This window comes from Oryx dammah, unplaced genomic scaffold (assembly GCF_014754425.2).
Source record: "Oryx dammah isolate SB20612 unplaced genomic scaffold, SCBI_Odam_1.1 HiC_scaffold_25, whole genome shotgun sequence".
In the NCBI taxonomy this organism is placed as follows: domain Eukaryota; kingdom Metazoa; phylum Chordata; class Mammalia; order Artiodactyla; family Bovidae; genus Oryx; species Oryx dammah.
This window is the reverse complement of record NW_024070209.1, coordinates 47,812,465-47,836,581: the sequence shown is the minus strand read 5'-3', so window position 1 is coordinate 47,836,581 and position 24,117 is coordinate 47,812,465. Positions and strand designations below refer to the sequence as shown.

The window sequence follows — 24,117 nt, the reverse complement described above, 5'->3', positions numbered from 1 at the left end:
CAGAAATGACATGCCATTGTTGTCTTGAAGATGACAGGATGTCACATGTCAAGGAAGTGGGGACCTCAGTCCTACAGCCCCAAGGAACTGACTCTGCCAACAACCTGAACGAACCTGTAAGTGGAATCTCCCCAGAGCCTCCAGATAAGATCCTGGGCTGACCCACACCCAGGTTTTGGTCTTGTGAGCTTCTCAGCAGAGGACTCAGTTGACTCTATTTGAACTTCTAACTGACAGAAACTGTGAAATAATAAATTTGTACTGTTTAAGGATGCTAAATTTTTAGTAATCTGTTATGGCAACAATAGAAAAGTAATACACCTCCCCCAAATAAAAATTAAATCAACTCCAGAAATAGCTGTTGACACTTGGGTTGCCATGCCCTCCTCCAGGGCATCTTCCTGACCCAGGGATCGAACCTGAGTCTCTATGTCTCCTGCATTGGCAGGCAAGTTCTTTACCACTAGTGCCACCTGGGAAGTCTACTTATTAGGCATGAGACTAAAATTCCAGGACCATGGGTTAAACATATCCCAGCTATTAGGGAGCAGCACATCCATCATTAGGTAGGATTTCCACCCAGCAAAGTGGTTGAAATGCCAGGACCCTCAGGAAAAAGCTCATGAGACTAATGTTCTTCCCCACAATGTTCATAATAAAGGATGAGAGGATAGCAGGAGGCCAGCAGTGCCAGCCAAAGGGAGGGCATTAAGACAGAAGACTAGACCACAAGAAGTGCTGGCCATACTCTCTCTTTTTTTTTTTAATTGGAGGACAGTTGCTTTACAATATTGCGTTGGTTTCTGCTGTACAACATTGCAAATCAGTCGTAACTATTTATTTATATCCCCTTTCTCTTGGGCCTCCCTTGCCGCCCCCTTCCACCCCTCTAGTTCATCACAGAGCACCAGGCTGGGCTCCGTGTTATTAACATATTAGCACCTTCCCACTCACTATCCACTTTACACATGACGTGTACATATGTCAATGCTACTCTCTGAGTTCATCCCACTCTCTTGTTCCCCCACTGTGTCCACATCTGTGTCTCCATACCTTCCCTGCAGTTAGGTTCATCAGCACCATCTTTCTAGATTCAATCTATATGCTTTAATATACTATATTTGTTTTTCTCTTTCTGACTTACTTCACTCTGTATAGAAGGCTCTAGGTTTATCCACCTCACTAGAACTCACTCGAATTCACTTCTCTTTATGGCTGAGTAGTATTCCATTGTATATATGTACCACAACTTCTTTATCCATTCATCTGCTGATGGACATCTAGGTTGTTTCCATATCCTGGCTACTGTAAACAGTGCTGCGGTGAACACTGGGGTAAGACGTGTCTTTTTGAATTGTGGTTTGCTTAGAGTATATGCCCAGTAATGGGACTGTTGGGTCATATGGTATGATCCTTAATCGATTACACAGTCCTCACTAGGTCCAGCCTATTCTCCTCATCTCCATGAGACAGACAGGAGCCTCCCCACTGAAGCTCTGATGAAAATGGGGTTTGCCTCCTAGTGCCAGCCCGTGGGGCCTGGGGAAGGAAAAAAAATGGCTCAGAAGAGTTCTGTCTCCATTCTTAGAGCCTCAGCCCATCTCTGGTCTGCTGTTTACCTGGGCACAGAACAGGGCAGGATGGCACAAGCATATTAAATTAGGTCATCCAGATTCCTTCCTTCCAGCTTGAGGTCATAATAGATGAGACATCTATCTCTCCCGGTGCAGATAAAAGCCAGGCTCCTTCAGGGGAAAAACTACATACACACTGAGCCAAGACAGGTTTCAGTGAAGTAGTGTTCAGAAAAGTGGACGTCTTTGACCCAGGACACCTCAGAGGATAAGTCCAGACAAATCCTTTCTTGGATGAGAACTTTTTTCTCCAAAATGGAAATATCCTTATTATTTTTTTCTGATGATATTTGATCATGGTAAAACATTCATAAAACACAGCAAAAGTGAAACTGACCTCATGATCCCAAATTTCAGAAATAACCCTAGTTAAGTGATCAGTATTTTCCATACTATTTTTAGTGTACGTTCACATGTGCACAAACTCAGACACTTCAGATATAAACAGGATTCTATATATTATTCACAACCTCTTTTAGCTAAGACACAATATATCAGTACAAACACATAGCTTATGATTTTCACTTGGTTCACCACTATAACTGTACTGGTCATAAGAGGAAAAAATCTGTCCATCAAAAGGGAATAGATTAAATAAATTACAGTCCATCTATACCATGAAATTCTATGTGGCCTTTAAAAAAAAGTAGGTAGATCTATTTATGCTTTCATGAAAGCATATTTGAAAAATAGATTTAAAAAACAAAGTAAGAACTATTAGGTATAGTATAGTTGTTGTTCAGTCACCCAATCATGTCCGGCTCTTTGAGACCCCATGAACTGCAGCACACCAAGTCTCCCTGTCCCTCACCATCTCCCAGAGTTTGCTCAAGTTTATGTAAACTGCATCAATGATGTCGTCCAGCCATCTCATCCTCTGATGCCCTCTTCTCCTTCTGCTCTCAATATTTCCCAGCATCAGGGACTTTTCCAATAAGCATCTGTTCATATCAGATGACCAAAATACAGGAGCTTCAGCTTCAGCATCAGTCCGTCCAGTGAATATTCAGGGTGAATATCCAGTGAATCTCCCTTAACATTGACTGGTTTGATCTCCTTGCTGTCTAAGGAACTTTCAGGGGTCTTCTCCAGCACCACTGTTTGAAGGCATCAATTCTTTGGTGTTCTGCCTTCTTTACAGTCCAGCTCTCACAACCACACATGACCACTGGGAAGACCATAGCTTTGATTATATGGACCTTTGTTGGCAGACTAATGTCTCTGCTTTTCAACACACTGTCTAGGTTTGTCATCGTTTTCCTGCCAAGAAGCAATCATCTTCTGATTTCAGATGGCTGCAGTCACCATCTGCAGTGATTTTGGAGCCTAAGGAGAGGGAATCAGTCACTATTTCCACCTTTCCCCCTTCTATTTGCCATATAGTAATGGGGCATCTGGTCCCATCACTTCATGGGAAATAGATGGGGAAACAGTGGAAACAGTGTCAGACTTTATTTTTTTGGGCTCCGAAATCACTGCAGATGGTGACTGCAGCCATGAAATTAAAAGATGCTTACTCCTTGGAAGGAAAGTTATGACCCACCTAGATAGCATATTGAAAAGCAGAGACATTACTTTGCCAACAAAGGTCTGTCTAGTCAAGGCTATGGTTTTTCCAGTGGTCATGTATGGATGTGACAGTTGGACTGTGAAGAAAGCTGAGTGCTGAAGAATTGATGCTTTTGAACTGCGATGTTGGAGAAGACTCTTGAGAGTCCCTTGGACTGCAAGGAGATCCAACCAGTCCATTCTGAAGGAGATCAGCCCTGGGATTTCTTTGGAAGGAATGATGCTAAAGCTGAAACTCCAGTACTTTGGCCACCTCATGAGAAGAGTTGATTCATTGGAAAAGACTCTGATGCTGAGAGGGATTAGGGGCAGGAGGAGAAGGGGATGACCCAGGATGAGACGGCTGGATGGCATCACTGACTCAATGCACGTGAGTCTGAGTGAACTCCAGGAGTTGGTGATGGACAGGGAGGCCTGGCATGCCGCGATTCATGGGGTTGCAAAGAGTCGGACATGACTGAGCGACTGGACTGAACTAAACTGAATGGGGCTGGACGCCATGATCTTAGTTTTTTTAATATTTAGTCTTAAGCTGGCTCTTTCACTCTCCTCCTTCACCCTCATCAAGGGGCTCTTTAGTTCCTCTTCACTTTCTGCCATTAGAGTGGTATCATCTGCATATCTGAGGTTGTTGATGTTTCTCCTTCCTATCTTGATTTCAGCTTGTAACTCATCCAGTCTAGCATTTCTCGTGATCAGTGTATAGGTTAAACAAACAGGGTAACAGGAGGCAGCCCTGTTGTACTCCTTTCTCGATCTTGAACCAGTCACTTGTTCCAGACAGGGTTCTAACTGTTGTTTCTTGACCCGCATACAGATTTCTCAGGAGACAGGTAAGACGGTCTGGTATTCCCATCTAAGAGCTTTCCACAGTGTGTCATGATCCACAGAGCGAAAGGCTTTAGCATAGTCAATGACACAGAGAGATGTTTTTCTGAAATTCCCTTGCTTTCTCTACAATCCAGTGAATGTTGGCAGTTTGATCTCTAGCTCCTCTTCCTTTTCTAAGCCCAGTTTAGACATCTGGAAGTTCCTGGTTTGCATAATGCTGAAGCATACGGTGCTGTATGTTGTGCTTAGTCGCCCAGTCGTGTTCAACTCTTTGTGGCCCCCACAGACTGTAGCCCACCAGGCTCCTCTGTCCATGGGATTCTGCAGGCAAGAGTACTGGAGTGGGTTGCCATGCCCTCCTCCACGGGATCTTCCCAACCCAGGGATCGAACCCAGGTCTCCTGCATTGCAGGTGGACTCTTTATTATCTGAGCTCCCAGGGAAGTCCAAAGCATTTGGTACTTCCTTAAAAAAAGGAAAAGTATGTGTATATGTGTGTACCCCTGAATATTCATTGGAAGGACTTTTGCTGAAGCTCCAATATTCTGGCTACCTGATGTGAAGAGCCAATTCATTGGAAAAGACCCTGATGCTGGGAAAGATTGAAGGCAAAAGTAGAAGGGGATGGCAGAGGATGAGACGGTTGGATGGCATTATCAACACAGTGAACGTGAATTTGAGTAAACTCCAAGAGATAGTGGAGGACAGAGGAACCAAGAGTGCTATAGTCCATGGAGTCGCAAAGAGTCAGACACAACTTAGCAACTGAACAAAACAAGTGTGTGTACATATACACACACACACACATTTTAAAAAATTGTATACAACTGTGAAAAGCAGTAATGGTGAGAGTGAATGGTGCTGGGGGAAATTCAGTTTTATTGCACACTTTTGTGTATTGTTTCTTATTTTCCTTTTAATTTTTTTAACATATGACTGCTTCTTTACCAACTCCATTAATTGGAGAATTTTGTTTATCTTGCCCATCATTATAAGAACAATACCTTCTCTGATAAGGGCATTCAATAAACATTTACTTGAAGAACAACTTTATAGACTAGTTGATTTGAAATGTCCCAGTGAACATCCTTGCACCTGCTTCTCTGCTGATAAGGTTTAAGACTGTGGTCAGACCTTTTCCATCTCTCCCTTGAGACTAGGCAACATCTTTCCTGGAAAAGTCCCAATTCCTGGAGTACTTACCAACAAAGGAAGATGTCGGTGAATGTCTCTGCTGTGGTGAATAGTGCAAATATAATCCAGTACATCATCCATTTGACCTGTTGAAAGAGAAAGCAATAAAGCTAGCAGAAAAGGTCAAGGATGAATGGTTGCCAACTTCAAGAGAACAGGCTCCAACAGCAGATGTTGAGATGGGTCCAGGCAGCCTTGCCTACCACTTGGTCACCCCTTCTCCTATCCTTCCCCAGGTTGGTCCAGTTCCACTCCAGACCCTGGGGCTGCAAACAAATAGGCCATTTCCACAACTGACCCAGGCTCAAGCTCAAAGTAGACTTTAGGTGGCCTTCACTAGCCCTCAGGTGAGCCAGTGAGACCTGAAGACCAGCAGTGACTCAGGATTCAGTCAGGTCATTTTGCGAGGACTAATACCAGGTGAATAAAGTTTCCAAGCTTCCACAGAGACACACTCTGGGATGAACTTTAACCTAGCCATATTCTCTGAGATGGAATAATTGTAATCCTCACTGATCATTTAAAAACATTTCTGAGGACTTCCCTGGTGGTCCAGTGGTTAGGATGCAGAGCTTCCACTGCAGGGGACATGGGTTTGATCCCTGGTCAGGCAATGGCACCCCACTCCAGTACTCTTGCCTGGAAAATCCCATGGACAGAGGAGCCTGGTGGGCTGCAGTCCATGGGGTCGCTAAGAGTCGGACACGACTGAGCAACTTCACTTTCACTTTTCACTTTCATGCATTGGAGAAGGAAATGGCAACCCACTCCAGTGTTCTTGCCTGGAGAATCCCAGGGATGGGGGAGCCTGGTGGGCTGCTGTCTATGGGGTTGCACAGATTCGCACACAACTGAAGCGATTTAGCAGCAGCAGCAGCAGGAACTAAGATTCTACATGCTGAGGTACAGCAAAACAAGCAAACAAAAAACTTTCATGTGGGAAAGCCCTCACAGAAACTGGATATTTTCTTTTATCTCCCCCATGTGACCATCCTTTTCCATTTCTACTGTTTCTCTTCCCCAGCTGAAGCCTTGGTTTCCCCTTCCCCGCCCCCCGCTCTCTTTAACTACTGTAAGAGTCTCCTAACTGCTTTCCTGTCCCTTGACTTTCCTCTTACCAATCCATCTTGCAAACTATCCCCACACTAATCCCCCACAAAGCATGAACTCATCCTACTAACCTTTCATTTAAAATCTTCTAGCCTGCAGAATAAAGTCCAAAGTCCTCAGTCTGCTGCTCCTGTTTTTTGGAAATGGTGGGGTAGTTTGTATTGGACTAATCCTCTTGCCAATAATGATAATAAACTCAGAACAAAATATTTTATTCTATCTATCTTTGGCCACACCACGTGGCATATGGGAAATCTTAGTTTCCTGACCAGAGATTGAACCCACACCCTCAGCATCAAAAGCACAGAGTCCTAACCACTTGGCTGCCAGGGAATTCCCTAAACAAAATATTTAAAAATAACTGTCTGAAGGCTAGAAAAGCTATCAAAAGCTGGCAGAAACTGGAAAGGGTCCAACTCTTGAAATGTGGGGACCACACCAGAGTAAATCCATGTGGATGCAGCTAAAGAAACCACCCAGCCAGCAAATCATGGGGCAGACAGAACTCCAGAAGAAACCCATAGCCGAATTTGCCTGAGGAAGTAGAAAATAGAGTTTGAGACGGTCAAAGATGCTGGAAATTGAAAAGGAAAAATCCTCAATAAGAGGGAAGCATAAGTCATAAACCAAAATCACATATAAATTCCTTTTAATTTCTTAGCTGGCTTCTGAATTGTACAGAATCAGGTAATATTCCAAGATGGCTGAGTAAAATACAGCTAGGAAGTGGAGAGTTGAGCAGAGATTCCGTTTCTGCCCACTACAGGAGAAACAGAGTTTGGAGTTCAAGTTTTGCCTAATTAGAGAAGGTTAGTAAACATTTGGGAATTTCCAGGGGAACATCTAAAAGGTCATACTTCAGGAATACAAATTACAACCTAGGACTTAAGAGATTAGCTCTAGGACTAAGAGTAAAACTGAAATACACCTGCCCCAGGAAAATGTAAAACTTAACTACCACAAGGTCAAGGTGATTTGTCGGAAGTTAACTGCCTGCTAGAATAAGAATTAGCCTTCTTCACAGGAAGACAACATAGGTCTGGAGTTCCTATGATGAAGTATACATAAAAATTCCAACAAACAAAAAAGGTGTGTGTGTGTGTGTGTGTGTATATATATATATATATATATGAAGAAACAGGAAAATATGCTCCATGGTTAAGAGAAAAACTAGTCAATAGAAACAGATCTGTATTTGACTTAGATGTTACAATTAGCAAAGACTTTAAAAAGTATAAATGTATATTGAGAAAACTAAATATTCACACTAAAAGAATGAAGATGGACTTCTACCTCACGCTATATACAAAAAAGTGAACTCAAAATGGATCAGAGACCTAAATGTAATAACCTTACAAGAAAACATAGGAGTAAATTTTTGTGGCCTTGGGTTAAAAAATGTTTTCTTAGATGTGACACCAAACACACAAGCAACAAAAAAAGAAAATAGATATATTAGACCTTATAAAAATTTTAATTTTTTGTACTTCAAAAGATACCATCAAGAAAGTGAAAAGACAACCTACAAAATGGGGAAAATATTTGCAAATCACTATCTGACAAAGTATTTGTATTGAAATAATAAAGAACTTATATAGCACAACAATAAAAAGATCAATCCAGGTCTCCTGCATTGCAGGCACATTCTTTACCAACTGAGCTACCAGGGAACCCCCAATAAAAAGACAAATAAGCCAATTTAAAGTGTGTCAAGGGCCCATATCTTTTAGAAAATGAATCAGTAATTAATAAACCCAACACCCATTTATGATAAAAGACCTGAATAGCCCATATGATACTGAAGAAGAGAAACAAAGTCAGAGAATTGACACTGTCTAATTTTAAGACTTACTATAAAGCTACAATAACCAGGAGAGTGTGGTATTAGTGAAATAACAGATAAATATATCAAATAGACTAGACAAATAGACAGCCTCCAAACAGACTGCACAAATACAATCAACTGATCCTTGACAAAGGAGCAAAGGTAATTTGATGGGGAAAAGATAGTTTTTTCAATAAGTGGTGCTGGGAACAACTGGATATTTACATTCAAAAAACAAATAGATGTAGGCACTGATCTTACATCTTACCCAAAAATTAACTGAAACTATAAAATTTCTAGAAGATAACACAAGAGAAAACCTAGGTGATCTGGAACTTAGTAATTCATCTTTTAACACACCACCATGACCCATGGGAGAAAAAAATGATAAGCTAGACTTCATTAAAATGAAAAATTTCTGCTCTGCAAAAGATATCATTAAGAGAATGAAAAGACACAGACGGGGAGAAAATATTTTCAATACATATATCTGAAAAGGGACTTGTATCCAAAATATTCAAAGAATACTTAAAACTTAACAACAATAAAAATAACAACCCAATTTTTAAAATGGCAAAAAATCTGAACATATAACTCACCAAAGAAGAAATGTAGCAACTTATTAACAGATATTTTGTTATAGATTTTTTTTTTTATCACCGCTTAACAAGACACTTATCCTAGGAGGAAAAGGATGGGTTCAGGATTTTTTTTTTTTTAGTATAAATATGTTGTGTAGCCTACCAGGCTCCTCCGTCCATGGGATTTTCCAGGCAAGAGTACTGGAGTGGGTTGCCGTTTCCTTCTCCAATAGGAAAAGGTAGATATAATGAGTGAAGAGATGGGAGATTTCAAGAGAAAAGAAGGAAAATCTTTAAAAAGAACTAAATGACATCCTAGAACTGAAAAACAAAACATCTGAAAAAAATGTTTTTAATTATTGAATGAAATTTATAGGAGTTTGGTCACAACAAAAGATCTGTGAACTTGAAGACAAGACAACAGAGTCAACCAGGCTGAAGCCTAGGTTAGGGGGTGGGCTGGGGGATGAAGAGTCTCAACTGAGGAACACGCATCAAGCAGTCAAATATACATGGAACAGGAATTTGAGAGAAGAGAAAAAAGAGAATTGGATAGAAAAATTATTTGAAGAAATACTGCCTAAAGTTTTCCAGAATTTGACCAACATATCAAATCCACAAAACCCAGTGAATTGAAGCAAGATAAATATGAAGAAAACCACATCTAGCCAGATTACAGTAAAACTGCTAAAAAACAAAGAGAAAACCTTAAGTAAGGGGGAAAAAAGACATTACATACAGGGGAATGACAGTAAGAATTACAGTTGACTTTTTATCAGAAACAACGAATACCAGAAGAAAATGAATAACATCTTTAAAGTGCCACACACACACAAAATAGTGCCGACCTATCATTCTATACCCAGCACAAATATCTTTCAAAAACCAAAGGCAGTTCTGGTGAATCTCATTGCCTTTATGACTCTGAAACATGTGGGCAAGTAGATCAATTAGAGGCCTTCTCTATTTAGAAAAACAGAATAATCCCCTTGGGAACAAGGCTGGCTTAGTCCATCAAAAGAAACTTATCTGTAACGCTATATACTACCAAGGTTATATGCAGCAGAACGGGCTCCTTAGCAGGGAGCAAACAATCTTATCTAGCTGTAAACTCCCTGGTATACTGGGGCCCAGGATCTAAGAATTCCCAACACTGGTATCCATATACACTGCAAGGAGCCTGAATTCCCTCTCTGGAAGTTTTTTCTTTTCAGTGTTCAAACCATGTTCCAGGGACTTCCCTGGGGGTCCAGTAGTTAAGATGCTGCACTTCAGTTGACTTTTTATCAGAAACAATGAACTGGCTTAAGTGGGTTTTGGGGAAGATGGGATTAGATAGCTTACAAGGCAAGAAATGGTCCCCAAGAGAAAGATGGCTAGGTATACATGGGAGGGAAGGGACCTGCTGAAGTCAGGCCATGAGTGACTGATTGTTATGGAACCACTCACATTAACAAGAAAAAAAAAAAAAAAAAGCCAAATTGGGGAGAAGAAGCTGAGCTCCATGAGGCTGAGGACAATCTGAGGGTTTTGGAGGTCATCTAAGAAAAATGCCCAATGGGCCTCTAGAGAGGCAAAAGAAAATCTCAGGAAGGAGATTGGGGCTGAAGACTGAAGACAAAGATGAGGAAGCCATGGCAGAGAGGAGGCTGGAAGGGATAGCCTAAAGAATTTTCCATCATGTACTCCTTCACCTTAAAATACTTTCATGCAGAAAGAAGGATCTGAGAATGACTCACTGAGCCTAACAAGGTAAATGAAATGCTGGTGACTCAGACATGGAAACCATAAATAAATATATGGAAATGGTCTCCCGACCTCTTCTCAGAGAAACCAAATGGAAGCTGTTTTTCCAAGATTTGAAATATAACTTGCCATGTTAGAGGGATTCTACCCAAAACTCCCTGCAAGGTGAGTGGGAGTGTGGGTGGGCCAGCACTCAGAATAGAGAGAGGAAGTTATTGTTGACTTGTGACGTTATCATCAGGGGCAACTCTGGAGTGGACAGTTGACAGCACAACTGGGAACTCCCTCTGGACTGGTCAAGCACAGGAATGAGGAGACAGGAGAGAAGTGATGACCCTAGGTCACAACAAAAGGGTGGGAAGCAGATCTCGGTGACCTTCCACGAGTCACAGAATGGGCTGAGACCCCAGGACCCATCAGATCCTGCCCCCGGGGCTACTGGGAGCCTGTGAAAGGCCTCCTCCATGAGCTCTGGAAGCAGCAGGCTCAGTCAACTCTTAGCCTCACCTCACCTTTGGACTTTCCCCTACACCAGTCACACTAATATTTCTTAAGCCTCTCACACTCCCTTCTGCATCTGAGCTCTGCTCCAGTCTCACAGGGAACCCTCTCTGACAAATGACTGAGGAAGGAAGTATCGGAGTCTGGTTGACAGATGAGTTGGCATCATCTGCTGGTACAAGTTCACAGGGGACAACTGTAAAGTCAGAGGTGGCTGGGAGAGGGTAGGGAGGGAAATGCCCTGTAGGCAGAACTGTGAGCAGGGCTCTCAGTCCAGTGGGAGAATCGTCCTGAGGTGAGGCATTTATACTGTCATCGTGTATATTAACCATATTTTCATATTTTCTGTATTCTTTTTTTTTTTTTAGATTTTTCTTGACGTGGATCATTTTTAAAGTCTTTACTGAATTTGTTACAATATTGTTTCTGTCTTATGACTGCAAGGTTTTTTGGCCACAAGGCATGTAGGATCTTAGCTCTCCAACCAGGAACTGAACTTGCATTCCCTTTCATGCAATGAACTTGCATTGGAAGGAGAAGTCTTAACCACTGGACCACAAGGGAAGTCCCATTTTCTATGTTCTTGATGTTGGGGTCTTGCTGACTGGAGAGACTGCCTCTCCTATGACTAGCTAATTCATAGAGATAGCAAATTTCTTATCCCAGGGCACATCTGCAAACTGAGCACTCTGGGGTCCATACTACAAACCACCTCCTTTATGGAGCTCTCACAGGTTGAGCTAATATTTCCCAGCCCTAGTCATCTGGGGCCAGCTGCCAGATAACTGGAGGCAGATCCCATACCCCAGAGCCTGCTGAAATTATTCAAACTAGTCAGTTGTAAGGTTTCTCACTCTGCTTTGCCTTGAATTCCCCACAGAAACTGTAATAAAGGTCAATGCCCATGTTTTCCCCTTGCTCTCCCTCTAACTCCTAACCGACCTGGTGCTTCTCCAGTGGCCCTGCACGATGTGTGGAACCTCCTACTTCCAAGGAACTGTGAGTAAAGACTTCTTCTTCTATGAGTCATTTCTGTGTCTGTATGCCTTACCATGGCTGATTAAAACAAATCTGGGATACATTTTAAAACACCACGTAAGAATTTGGATAGATGATGAGGTACCTGGAAGGGACAAGACTGAGAATTTGGTGTTGAGGTGGTTTCAAAATTATGTGGATGGGTCCATAGAATGCAGATATTTGTGGCTCATGCTAATGCTCACCAGAAGGTCCCAACGGCAGAGGAGGCTCTTGGTAATCAGGGGGATGAGATGACCAGCTCTGTAGATGTCTGTGAGCCTTTTAGTTCAGGCATGATATTGCTTGATCAATGGGCTCATGGAGCAGTGGTTATGTGGACAGAGGAAATACACTGGCTCAGCAATGTGCATTTCTCTCACCAAGGATGACCTAGCCATGACCTCTGCCCAGACACCAAGTTGCCAACAGCAGTGACTAAGCATCTCTAGGACGGTACCATAACTCAAGGCATCAGCCAGCCTCCTGGGAGCAGGCCATCATACCAAGTCCCGTCCTTCATAGAAAGGGGAGCACAGAGTCTTTCTGGAATATTCATTCATTGGGCATATGGGCTTGCTTTCCCCACTGCCATGTTTCTGGCATCCACACAACAAACTGTGGACTCCATTGAGTATCCTTCTCATTTTGATGTATTCTACCCAACAATCCCATGAGAGGAGCTTGGCAGGCTGCAATCCATGGTGTCATAAAGAGTCAAACATGACTGAATGCGTGTGCACCCACCCACACACACACACCCAACACTGCCTCTGACCAAAGGCTCTCTTTTACAGCCAAAGAAATGCAACAATAGGCTGATGTCTCGGGGAATCTCTGATCTAATCATGTATCCCAATGCCCAGAAGCAGCTGGCCTTATACAATGCTGCAAGAGCTTCGGAGAGTGCCAGAAAAGAACCAGGTGGGAATTAGCATTCTGGGAAGTTGCTATGCTGTCCTGGACAATGCAGTTTCCTCTCTGAACTAGTGACCAACACATGGTACTGCATCTTAGCCAGAATCTAAAGGTTCAGGAACCAAGGGAATGAGGGTGGTATTTCTTAGGATTAGGCCTAATGCTAGCTCCTTGAAATTCAAAGTGTGGTTCATGAGACTGCAACATTAGAATCCCCAAGGAGTTTGTTAGAAATGTAGAATCAGCTTGTTAGAAGTGTAGCATCTCAGGTCCCACTCTGGAGCTAATGGATCAGTTCTACATTTTAATAAAACTCTCTGCTTATTCATATGCATGTTAAAGTTTGAGAATCACTGGTCTAACCCACTCACAACACTTTAATTCTCATCCTCAAACTTCTGAGCTCTGGTTTTTAATAATTTTAGTGCTTGAAAGATAGATGCTTCCACCAGGGATATAAAATGGTTCTGATGAAGCAGAAGCAGAGACTAGAAGGTCACCTGGCCATTTCAAGACTACCATGTCACTAGGAAACAGATAATAAAGGGCTTATGGACTGCAAGAAGATCCAACCAGTCCATCCTAAAGGAAATCAGTCCTGAATATTCATTGGAAGGACTGATGCTGAAGCTGAAACTCCAATACTTTGGCCACCTGATGCGAAGAGCTGACTCATTTGAAAAGACTCTGATGCTGGTCTTTTCAAGATTGAAGGTGAAAGGAGAAGGGGATGACTGAGGATGAGATGGTTGGATGGCATCACCGACTCAATGGACATGAGTTTGAGTAAACTCTGGGAGTTGGTGATGGACAGGGAGGCCTGGCGTGCTGCAGTCCCTGGGGTCGCAAAGAGTCAGACACGACTGAGTGACTGAACTGAACTGAACTGAACTGGGCTTTTGTAGGGTAACTGATACTGCTTATAAAGGGGAACTAGAGTTGCTATTACACAATGTGGTGGGAAGGAGGTTGGATGGAGGTTAAGAATCCTTTAGGGCAGCCATCCCCAACCTTTTCGGCACCAGGGACCAATTTCAATTTCGTGGAAGACAATTTTTCCATGGATGGGGGTTGGCGGGTGGTTTCAGGATGGTTCAAGTGCAGTAGGGTTTGTGCTCTTATGATAATCTAAAGTCACTCTTGGTCTGATAGGAGGTGGAGCTCAGGCGATAATGCGAGAGATGGGGAGCAGCCATAAATAAAGATGAAGCTTCACTTGCTTGCCCACTGCCCACCTCCTGCTGCGTGGCCTGGTTCCTAACAGGCATGAATACTGGTTTGTGGCCTGGGGGTTGGGAACCTCTGCTCTAGGGGATCTGCAAGCATTGTTTTGTTCAGAGGTAAAAGTCAATGGATCATTACTACAACCCTCCAGCGGCAAGACCACTAAGGCCTCAGATTCCCCAGGAATGAAGATTTAGGCCACAACCTTGGAGAAGAAAAGAGGGCTTCCCTCGTGGCTCAGATGGTAAAGAATCTGCGTGCAATGCAGGAGACCTGAGTTCAATCCCTCGGTTGGGAAGATGCCCTGGAGAAGGAAGTGGCAACCCACTCCAGGATTCTTGCCTGAGAAATCCCATGGACAGAGGAGCCTGGCAGGCTGCTGTCCATGTGGTTATAAAGAGTCCAACACAACTGAGCCACTAACACTAACACTTGGAGAAGAAACCACACTCACTAAAGTTGAAGGCACAGGGAGCATGGACCGGATGGTGGAAAAGGGAAGTAATAGGAAAAGCTGTGAAAGACTTCGGAATGGGTGTCCTGTGGACTGCTAGGTGCTAGCCAGAGCAGCCAGCCTCCTGAATTATTTTAACTCTGCAGGTGTCTTGTTTTACAATATCTTTGAGTTATTTTACAACTTTGTGAGTTATCAAAAACTGATTGCAATGCAGATAATTTAGTCTATAGAGGTGAACAATAATTTTGTCCAGTGGAGATATAACTGGGTCCAATGATGACATTTCCCAAGAAATCAGTTGAATATCTATGAACAAACATTTCATCATACCTCATTGCTTACATACATATCTGTTCTTTGGAGTCTCCTTTGGACTGATTTCTTTTTTAACACCTTATTGGTTCCCACATTACTCAGTGAGTTAAGTAAAATTTTCAACATGTGTTAATTTTCTATTTGTATAAGAATCATGATTTCACCCCTTTTTAAATTCAGTCAGTTCAGTTGCTCAGTCATGTCTGACTCTTTGCGACCCAGGGACTGCAGCACGCCAGGCCTCCCTGTCCATCACCAACTCCCAGAGTTTACTCAAACTCATGTCCATTGAGTTGGTGATGCCATCCAACCAACTCATCCTCTGTCGTCCCCTTTTCCTCCCACCTGCAATCTTTCCCAGCATCAGGGTCTTTTCAGATAAGTCAGTTCTTCGCATCAGGTGGCCAAAGTATTGGAGTTTTAGCTTCAGCATCAGTCCTTCCAATGAATATTCATGACTGATTTCCTTTAGGATGGACTGGTTGGATCTTCTTGCAGTCCAAAGGACTCTCAAGAGTCTTCTCCAACACCACAGTTCAAAGGCATCAATTCTTCTGTGCTCAGCTTTCTTTATAGTCCAACTCTGACATCCATACATAACTACTGGAAAAACCATAGCTTTGACTAGATGGACCTTTGTTGGCAAAGTAATGTCTTGCTTTTTAATATGCTGTCTATGTTGGTCATAACTTTTCTTCCAAGGAGTAAGCATCTTTTAATTTCATGGCTGCAATCACCATCTGCAGTGATTTTGGAGCCCAAGAAAATAAAGTCTGTCACTATTTTCACCGTTTCCTCATCTTTTTGCCGTGAAGTGATGGGACTGGATGCTATGATCTTAGTTTTCTGAAAGTTGAGTTTTAAGCCAACTTTTTCACTCTCCTCTTTCACTTTCTTCAAGAGGCTCTTTAGTTCTTTGCTTTCTGCCATTAAGGGTGGTGTTATCTGCATATCTGAGGTTTTTGATATTTCTCCTGGCAATCTTGACTCCAGCTTGTGCTTCATCCAGCCCAGCATTTCTCATGATGTACTCTGCATATAAGTTAAATGAGCAGGGTGACAATAAACACTCTTGATGTACTCCTTTCCCAGTTTGGAACCAGTCTGTTCCATGTCCAGTTCTAACTGTTGCTTCCTGACCTGCATACAGATTTCTCAAGAGTCAAGTCAGGTGGTCTGGTATTCCCATCTCTTGAAGAATTTTCCACAGTTTGTTGTGATCCACACAGTAAAAGGGTTTGGCATAGTCAATAAAGCGGAAGCAGATGTTTTTTCTGGAACTCGCTTGCTTTTTTGATGATCCAGCGGATGTTGGTAATTTGATCTCTGGTTCCTCTGCCTTTTGTAAATCCAGCTTGAACATCTGGAAGCTCATGGTTCACGTACTGTTGAAGCCTGGCTTGGAGAATTTTGAGCATTACTTTACTAGCATGTGAGATGAGTGCAATTGTGTGGTACTTTGAGTATTCTTTGGCACTGCCTTTCTTTGGGATTGGAATGAAGACTTAAATTTTTCCAGTCCTATGACCACTGCTGAGTTGTCCAAATTTGCTGGCATATTAACAAAGACATACATACCAAGCATGAACTCATGACCACTGACTTAAATAAGGACTCTAGCTTCTATTCATATTTTCTTTCTTTCTGTGTCATGTATAGATTTAAATATTTTAACTAATTTTATTTTTAATTATTCTTCTTCTCCCCTTAACATAGTACATGGGCTCTGCCAGTAATGGTTCACTTGACAATTTAATTTTTAGAGTGTTTACTATTAAGGTTAAATCCTGTCAGAGCCAGAAGAAGAGAGAGGACTTTGCCAGAGATATGGATCTCTGGAGCTGGACTCAAATGAAGAAATTTGGATTTGGCAAGAAGATGGTATAGAATTCTTATTGGAAGAATTTGTTTTGTTTTGGGGTGAAACAGAAAAAAATAGCTTTGCTGCTTTGGGAGGCAAAGGGGGACACAGTGGGATTGTGCCTCTCAAAACTGTGTGTCCCAACCTGGAAAGAACTGGTGAGAAGTTTTATTCTTGCCTCAGGTGGTCTCCTGATCTTCTCTGAAGAATACTTCATCAAGGGTGTTCCATCTTCCATTTGTTTTGGAAGAATTTTTTAAAAGGTAAAGGAGTGGATGCAGATGTTATGTAGCCCAAGAAATAACTGTAATATAGATCACTATATATTTTCATATATATAATATACAGGCATATCTCCTTTTATTGTTTATTTTTTAAATGCTCTTTGCAGACATTGAGTTTTTTTCACAAATTGAAAATTTGCAGTTAAGCAGATATACTGGCACCATTTTTCCAATAGCATTATTTTTGAATAAGGGTGTATATACTTTCTTAGGCATAGTGTTATTGCACACCTGATAGACTATAGCATAGTGTAAACCCAAGTTCTGTATGCTCTAGGAAACTAAAACGTGCATGTGACTCACTTTTCGGTGTAGTCTGAAATCAAACATGCAGTATCTCTGAGGTGGAGGGTGTGTGTGTGTATTTTTAAAACTACTAGCATCCAGGGACTTCCCTGGCAGTCTCCTGGGTTGCACTGCAGGGACACATGTTCAGTCCCTAGACAGAGGACTAAGATCCTGCATGCCTCGTGGTGTGCCAAAAAAAACTTATGAACTACTAGCATCCAAAGCCTTGTAATCTGGAGGGCATCTCCCAGCATTTGGGTCTTTATGGAAGGCAAAGTCTATTACCCAGACTTGGAAAAACCAAATGTCCCTATCCAGGGTTTTGAATCTTCATGGGATGTTCCAAAGGCAAGAATGTTCCAAAGCCATGGGCAGCTCGCAGCCAGTTTGGTAGTGGCGACCTGGGCAGCAGATTCCTAAACAGACCCTTCCTGCAGCACAAACTTGGCCATCACCCAGCCTTCTTGGACTTTCCTCAATTTCTGAGTATCTTTCCCCAGGCTGCTAGTTAATTCTATGAAAGTGAAAGTGTTCTTCGTTCAGCCGTGTCTGACTCTTTTTGACCTGATGGATTATAGCTCGCCAGGGCTCTCTGTCTGTGTAATTCTCTAGGCAAGAATACTGGAGTGGGTTGCCATTTCCTCTTCCAAGGATCCTCCCAACTCGGGGGTCAAACCCAGGTCTCCTGCATTGCATGCAGATTCTTTACCATCTGAGCCACCAGGGAAGCCCTATAATTCCTTTCTATTTAAGCATCTGCCCATCAAACCTTGACTAGTGTAGTAAGTTTGGAAAGATATAAAAAGCTATGAATGTCAAGAGCAGTGTCCCTCAAATTAAGGATCTTGTTAAAAATGACGATTTTTGAGTAGAGTTACCTGTATACCTGAAACTAACACAATATTGTAAATCAACTATATTCCAATAAATATTTAAAAATTGAAAGTAAATAAATACAATCAAAATAAATTTAAATGATAATTTTTTTAATGCCATTTTTTATTTCGGAGGTTTGGGTAGGGCTTGAGATTCCAAGTTCCAACAAGCTCCCAGGTGATGTGGGATAATGCCAGCCCACAGACCACTCCTTGGGTGCTGAGCTCAGGAGCGCTGAATGCTTGTAGAGAAGTGGCTAGAAAGTAGGAAGGAGCAAGGTCAACAAGGTTCAACACTATCTAATGGAGTTTGGACTTGATTCTGCAGGGGATAAGCAGCCATTAAAGGACCCAGGGGGAGTGAAATGAATAGATTTCCATTTCTTGAGGGCTTGTAGACATGATGTAGACAACAGAGCATGAGAGACAGGAGGCGGAGGAAGCAGTGAGGGATCCAGTGGGCAGAACAACAGCCTCCACCCCCAGATGTCCTCTTCCTCATCCCCAGAACCTGTGCATATGTTACATTATATGATAAAAGGGACTTTGCAGTTATTAAGTTAAGGGCTTTCAGATGGAAAGATTATCCTGGATTAACCAGGCAGGCTCAGTGTAATCACAGGAATCCTTACAAGTGGAGAACCCTTCTCAGCTGTGGCCAGATGAGAGAGATGGGAGATGGGATTACAGAAGAAAGGTCAGATACACAACACTGGTTTCCCTGAAGAGGCAGGAAGAGGCTCAAGCCAAGGCATGTAGGTGGCCTCCAGGAACTAGAAAAGGCGAGGAAGTGGGCTCTCCCCTACAGCCTCCAAACGGAGGCTTGATTTCAACCAGGGACACCCATCTGACTTGACCTTCAGAACTGTGAGATAGTACATTTTTGCTTTTTTGGTTTAGTTGGTTTTGGTCTTTTTTTGGCAGGGGTGGGGGGGGGGGCAGCTGTACATAGGGCTTGTGGTACCTTTGTTCCCCGACCAGGGATCAAACTTGTGCCCTTGCAATGGAAGTGCAGAGCCCTAACCACTGGACCACCAGGGGATGCCTGCATTTGTGTTCTTCTAAGCCATAAAGCTCATGGTAATTTGTTACAGGGGCAAAAAAAAAAAAAGGGGGGGGGGATATGGGAGGCCACTGGGATATTCAGGGGAACAATGATGAGAGCCTCATTGAAGAGAAAGTATTAGTCTTTCAGTCATGTCTGACGAGTCTTTGTGACCCCAAGGACTGTGGCCTGCCATACTCCTCTGTCCTTGGAATTCTCCAGGCAAGAGTACTGGAGTGGGAGGCCATTTCCTTCTCCAAAGGATCTTCCTGACCCAGGTATCGAACCCGGGTCTCCTGCACTGCATGTGGTTTCTTTACCATCTGAGCTGCCAGGGAAGATCTCATTGAAGAGAGAGGGCAGCACAGAAGGAGAGACCTGGTTTGACAGATTATTGGGACGATAGAGATGGAGGTTTGTAGTTACCACTGGGTGTGTGGGTGGGGATGGGTGGTGAGGAGAGGCAGGGGTCAAAGGAAGCTTTCAGGTTTCTCTCTTGGACAAAGGGGTCTGTTGGTCAAAAGGAAGGAAAGAAGTGAGTGTGAGTCTGAGTGTGAGAGAATGTGTAAGTGTGCACACAAGTGTGTGAGTTGAAGGCGTGTGAGAGATCCCAGAAAAAGGAAGGAGTCTCCCTTAATACCACTGGGCTCTTTCCTTGCAGTTCCATTTTTACCGAGAAAACTGGCTAATCTTACTCTCAAGTTTTCCCTCCTGAGAACAGCACCGCCAACATAAACAGCTGCTCTGCCTGTCAGTTATATTTTTCAGTTTAAATTAATGAATTGCCATTCTAGTCCTACACCAGGCTCCCCTGAGTTTAGTCAGGGCAAAACAATTCCCCAGGGTTCACTGTCTCCTGGGTGAGCGGACAGAGTTGAGTTTTGTGCCCCTGCAAAGCGGAGGACCAGAAGGGAACCGCGGTGACTCCAGTTTTGTCTCCTTCCTTGGTATAGCACCCTGCATCCCCGGCTGGAAGGGGTCGGAGAAAGGGAGGGAGACGTGGAGGAGGCTGCCCAGTGCTGTCCCCTGGGCCAAGTCAACTAGGAATCATGAGGTTCTGTGCATGCAACTTCACTGCTATTTATAGTTCACACTCTGAGATTCCTTCACATATACTTTTCGGGGACCCAGCCTCCAGAGGTGACACACCCCATTTGGATCCCCTGCATGGTAGCAAATGCAAGCCAGGCAAGTCATTCTGGGAAACTGGGGGGTGGAGGCAGGTTTGGCTGAGTTGATATAGAGGCAGCTGGTTCCATCCTAAAGACATCCTGGGAAAGTCAAGAAAATAATTTCAGGGCAGGTTACTGCTCTGAATGATTTCTTTAGCTGTGCCTAACTTGCCAAGTGAGTAAAAGGAGAGCAAAGATCCTTTGTCCCTCCCAATGCTGAGGGCTGGGACTATTGATATCAACCTGTTGCTCAGATGAGGAAATTGAGGCTCTTAGAGGTTAAAGTTCTTATCTAGTATTGGGTCAATCAAACATCAGAGCCAGGACTTAACTTCAGTCTTTTGATGACAAAAATCTCTATCCTTTGTACTTTGACGGAGGATTCTGTCCCCTCTGGGGAGGGACACCCCCCACCCTCCACTCCCTGCAGGCCTTTGTCCATCAGTGGTAGTCTGACGATTCTCCTTCCTGGAGGTGCCCAGAGCATTTAGGGCTGTGACTGGGGCACCCAGATCACCCAACAGTGACACAATCCTCCCAGTGAGTCCTCCTGACCCCCTACCTCTGTGTCCAGCCCTCGGCCAGGTGCTGCGGAAGATGGTATAGGAGGTATATGTGGAGGGTGGTACAGCCATAGGAGGATGGTAGCTCCTGTTCTCTAAAAGTTTATAAAGCAACAGTGCTTAGACTGTGAGGTGTTCAAATCACAGAACTGGAGCGGGGTTCAGAGTTGCTGAACCAGGACCTTAGGATCCGAGCCCCTGCCCCCAGTGCAAGACTGTTTTCCGGTAACATTGCCTTCCGCTCCAGACAAGGGAACTGACACTCAGAGAGATTAAGCCGTGCTTCCAAGCCCATGGCCTGCGGCCTCTGGCAGCCTCCAACTCTAGCTACCATTTCCTCTTGCCAGGCCTCCCTGCTCTCATCACTTCCACATTCTACTTGTAACACCTCTGTTACTCAGCATAGCAGTTCATTTGTTTAAAATAATGCTTCTTTATGTCACAGTCATGACCACCAGTCAATGAAAAAATTGTGTGAATATGCAATCATCTCTTTTCCTATGGCCTCCACCTCACTCCATGCATTCTCATGACTCTTCTTAAAAGGGTATGAAATCTCCTTGGTTAGCAAGGTTTAAGGAGAGGACTCCTGGGTGACCTCTGGCAGGTCACTGCACTGCCCTGCTCCCAGTACCCACCAAAGAGGGCGTCCGCCCTGCCCCCACTTCACGCTCAGCCTCCCCCACTTAACCCCATCATCACCCACCCCACCCACTCAAAAATTGTGCTACTTACATATTCTTTAATGTCCTTTGACTTCACAGCCTTGTAGGAATAATATGCAGGGTAAAGAGTGCCAAATATTAGCCTGGAGGGAAGAGAGAGGGGAAAAAATGAGAAATGTGATTTTCATTCATTCTGTTTGATGGAAAATGTTGTCTTCAGTACCAGAGCATCCTCTGAACTACAGAACATGCTTCTGTGGGGCTTGGGTTATTTTTCTGAAGGCCCTGAAGCTTTTCTGCTCATGGCTGGGACGTGCTTAGAAACCTCTATGCCCTGTTACAACTCCACACACACCTTCCTTCAATCTGTCATTTGCCATACAGGAGGGTGGTTTGGGGTCATGAAAGCCAAAAATGGGAGGATCGGGGGCTCTGGAGGTGGGAAACCAAAGCTGAGCAGCCAAGACCCCTGAAATGAAAGGCCCAGTGGATTTCCCTGGTGGTCCAATGAATAAGAATCCACCTGCCAATGCAGGGGACACAGATTCCATCCCTGGTCCAAGAAGATCCCACGTGCCATGGAGTAACCAGGCCTGCACACCGAAACTTCTGAAGCCTGTGCATCTAGAGCCTGTGCTCCAGAGAAGGAAAAGCCACCACAGTGAGAAACCCACATACCGCAAGGAGGAGCAGTCCCCACTCTCTGCAACTAGCAAAGAGTCCTTGCAGCCACGAAGACAGACCGCAGCCAAAACTAGAAATTAATAATTATACATTTGTTTTTAAAAGGCCCAGTGTTCCTCCCTGCTGCGAATCCCCATCAGATGCTCTCTTAAGCCCACCTACACCTTGGGCTTCCTTTTCTACCAAACCCGCATCACTCCAAGTTTCTTCAAATTTCACTCCCTTCAGATTGGATTTCAGCATCCTGCAGTCAGAATCAGCTGTTCAGTTTGTAAATCCAATCAAGCCAACCCTTTCTCCCACCAGACACATAAATCCCCACCTTGCAATAACCTGCTTCCCACTGCTCTGAAGATGTAGAAGCAAAAATAATGGCACCAGTGTGATGTTTGGGCTTCAGCTCTCACTGAGTCATCGCTCCTGGGGCCATGCACCAGGTCATTAAATAACCAGACTCTGCATAGCATAGCTCCACTTGCCCTCTTTCTCTCTACTTTGTCCCTTCCCCACCCCCAACCACTGAGTCTTTGCCTGTTCTGTCCTTTCCTTCTGGAATCTCTGCACCCCCCCCCACCTTCTTCTTTGTCAGGTTGGTGCCTATTCACTCATCAGATGCCAGCTCCCTATGACCTCTTCCTGGAAGCCTTCCCTGACCTCTCCCCCTAAGTTAAATCTTCCCACTATACTCTCAAAGCATGATATACAATTTGATCAGGGCATGTGATGTTTTGATTGACAGCATCCCTCAGTTGGACTCTGCACAGAATGGATCTGTTTTGTTCAACAGTGTGTTTCCAGCACCTACCACATAGGAGGCTCAATAGATACTTTAATAATTATTATTCTAATTTTATTCATTTACTTATTTTTGGCTGTGCTAGGTCTTCATTGCTGTGCATAGGCTTTTTCTAGTTGTGGCGAGTGGGGGCTACTCTCTAGTTGTGGTGCTTGGACTTTTCATTGTGGTGGCTTCTCTTGCTGTGGAGCACAGGCTCTAGGGCGTGCACACTTCAGTAATTGCAGCTTGCAGGCTCTAGAGCACAGGTTCAGTAGCTGTGGTGCTTAGTTGCCCTGTGGCATGTGGGATCTTCCCAGACCAGGGATCAAACTCATGTCCTCTGCATTGGCAGGTGGATTCTTAACCACTGGACCACCAGGGAAGTCCCCTCAATAGGTATTTTTAAATGAATGAACTGACAGGATGCTGGAGCTGGAAGGGTTTCATCCTTTCACCCGACAGGTGAAGTCACCTCTACTTGTCAATTCAGGTGCCAGCTGTTGTACCATCCTGGTTCTGTCCCCACAAGGGCCAGCATCTCATGTGACAACCCTATGGACAGAGCAATGCAAGGAGACACCACACTCAGGAAGCCCAAAGCCATGGCTGCTTCATCAGGGGGGGTCATACAGAGAACTCCCATCAGATGCTATTTATCAAGCAGGACTTAGTTTTACAATAAGCTGTGGCAGGTGACACCTTGACAGTCCACATTCATCAGGTTTTCATGGAAAAACAGAAAGCTAACTGAACCGAGTCTGTTTCTGGTGCTGAATGGGAAGGGGAAAGGGTTTTGTAACCTTGACTCACACAGGCCCTGCACTAAGTGTTCTGCAGACATGAGCTCAGACAGCCTTGGAAACAAGAACCTCGTCCATAGACAGGGCACCAAGGCTGGAGCGGCTAGTCCGAGCTTGCCTAGTTCCATGACCAGTAAGGGATAAAGGAAGGGATGGGACCCAGCCAGACTGGCCTCCTCT

General features: G+C 43.8%; 1 protein-coding gene across 6 annotated transcripts in view; it reads right to left on the bottom strand.

Annotated features, from left to right (window-relative positions):
* Nucleotides 1–24,117, bottom strand: part of REEP1 (receptor accessory protein 1) — a 133,742-nt gene that overhangs the window by 51,002 nt on the left and 58,623 nt on the right. For all 6 annotated transcript variants that reach the window (XM_040224291.1, XM_040224292.1, XM_040224295.1 and 3 more), the window contains exons 2-3: nucleotides 21,746–21,818; nucleotides 5,238–5,314 (exon numbers count right to left, since the gene is read on the bottom strand). In XM_040224291.1, the coding sequence (XP_040080225.1) occupies nucleotides 5,238–5,314; nucleotides 21,746–21,818 (150 nt within the window). The remainder of the gene's footprint in view (nucleotides 1–5,237; nucleotides 5,315–21,745; nucleotides 21,819–24,117) is intronic.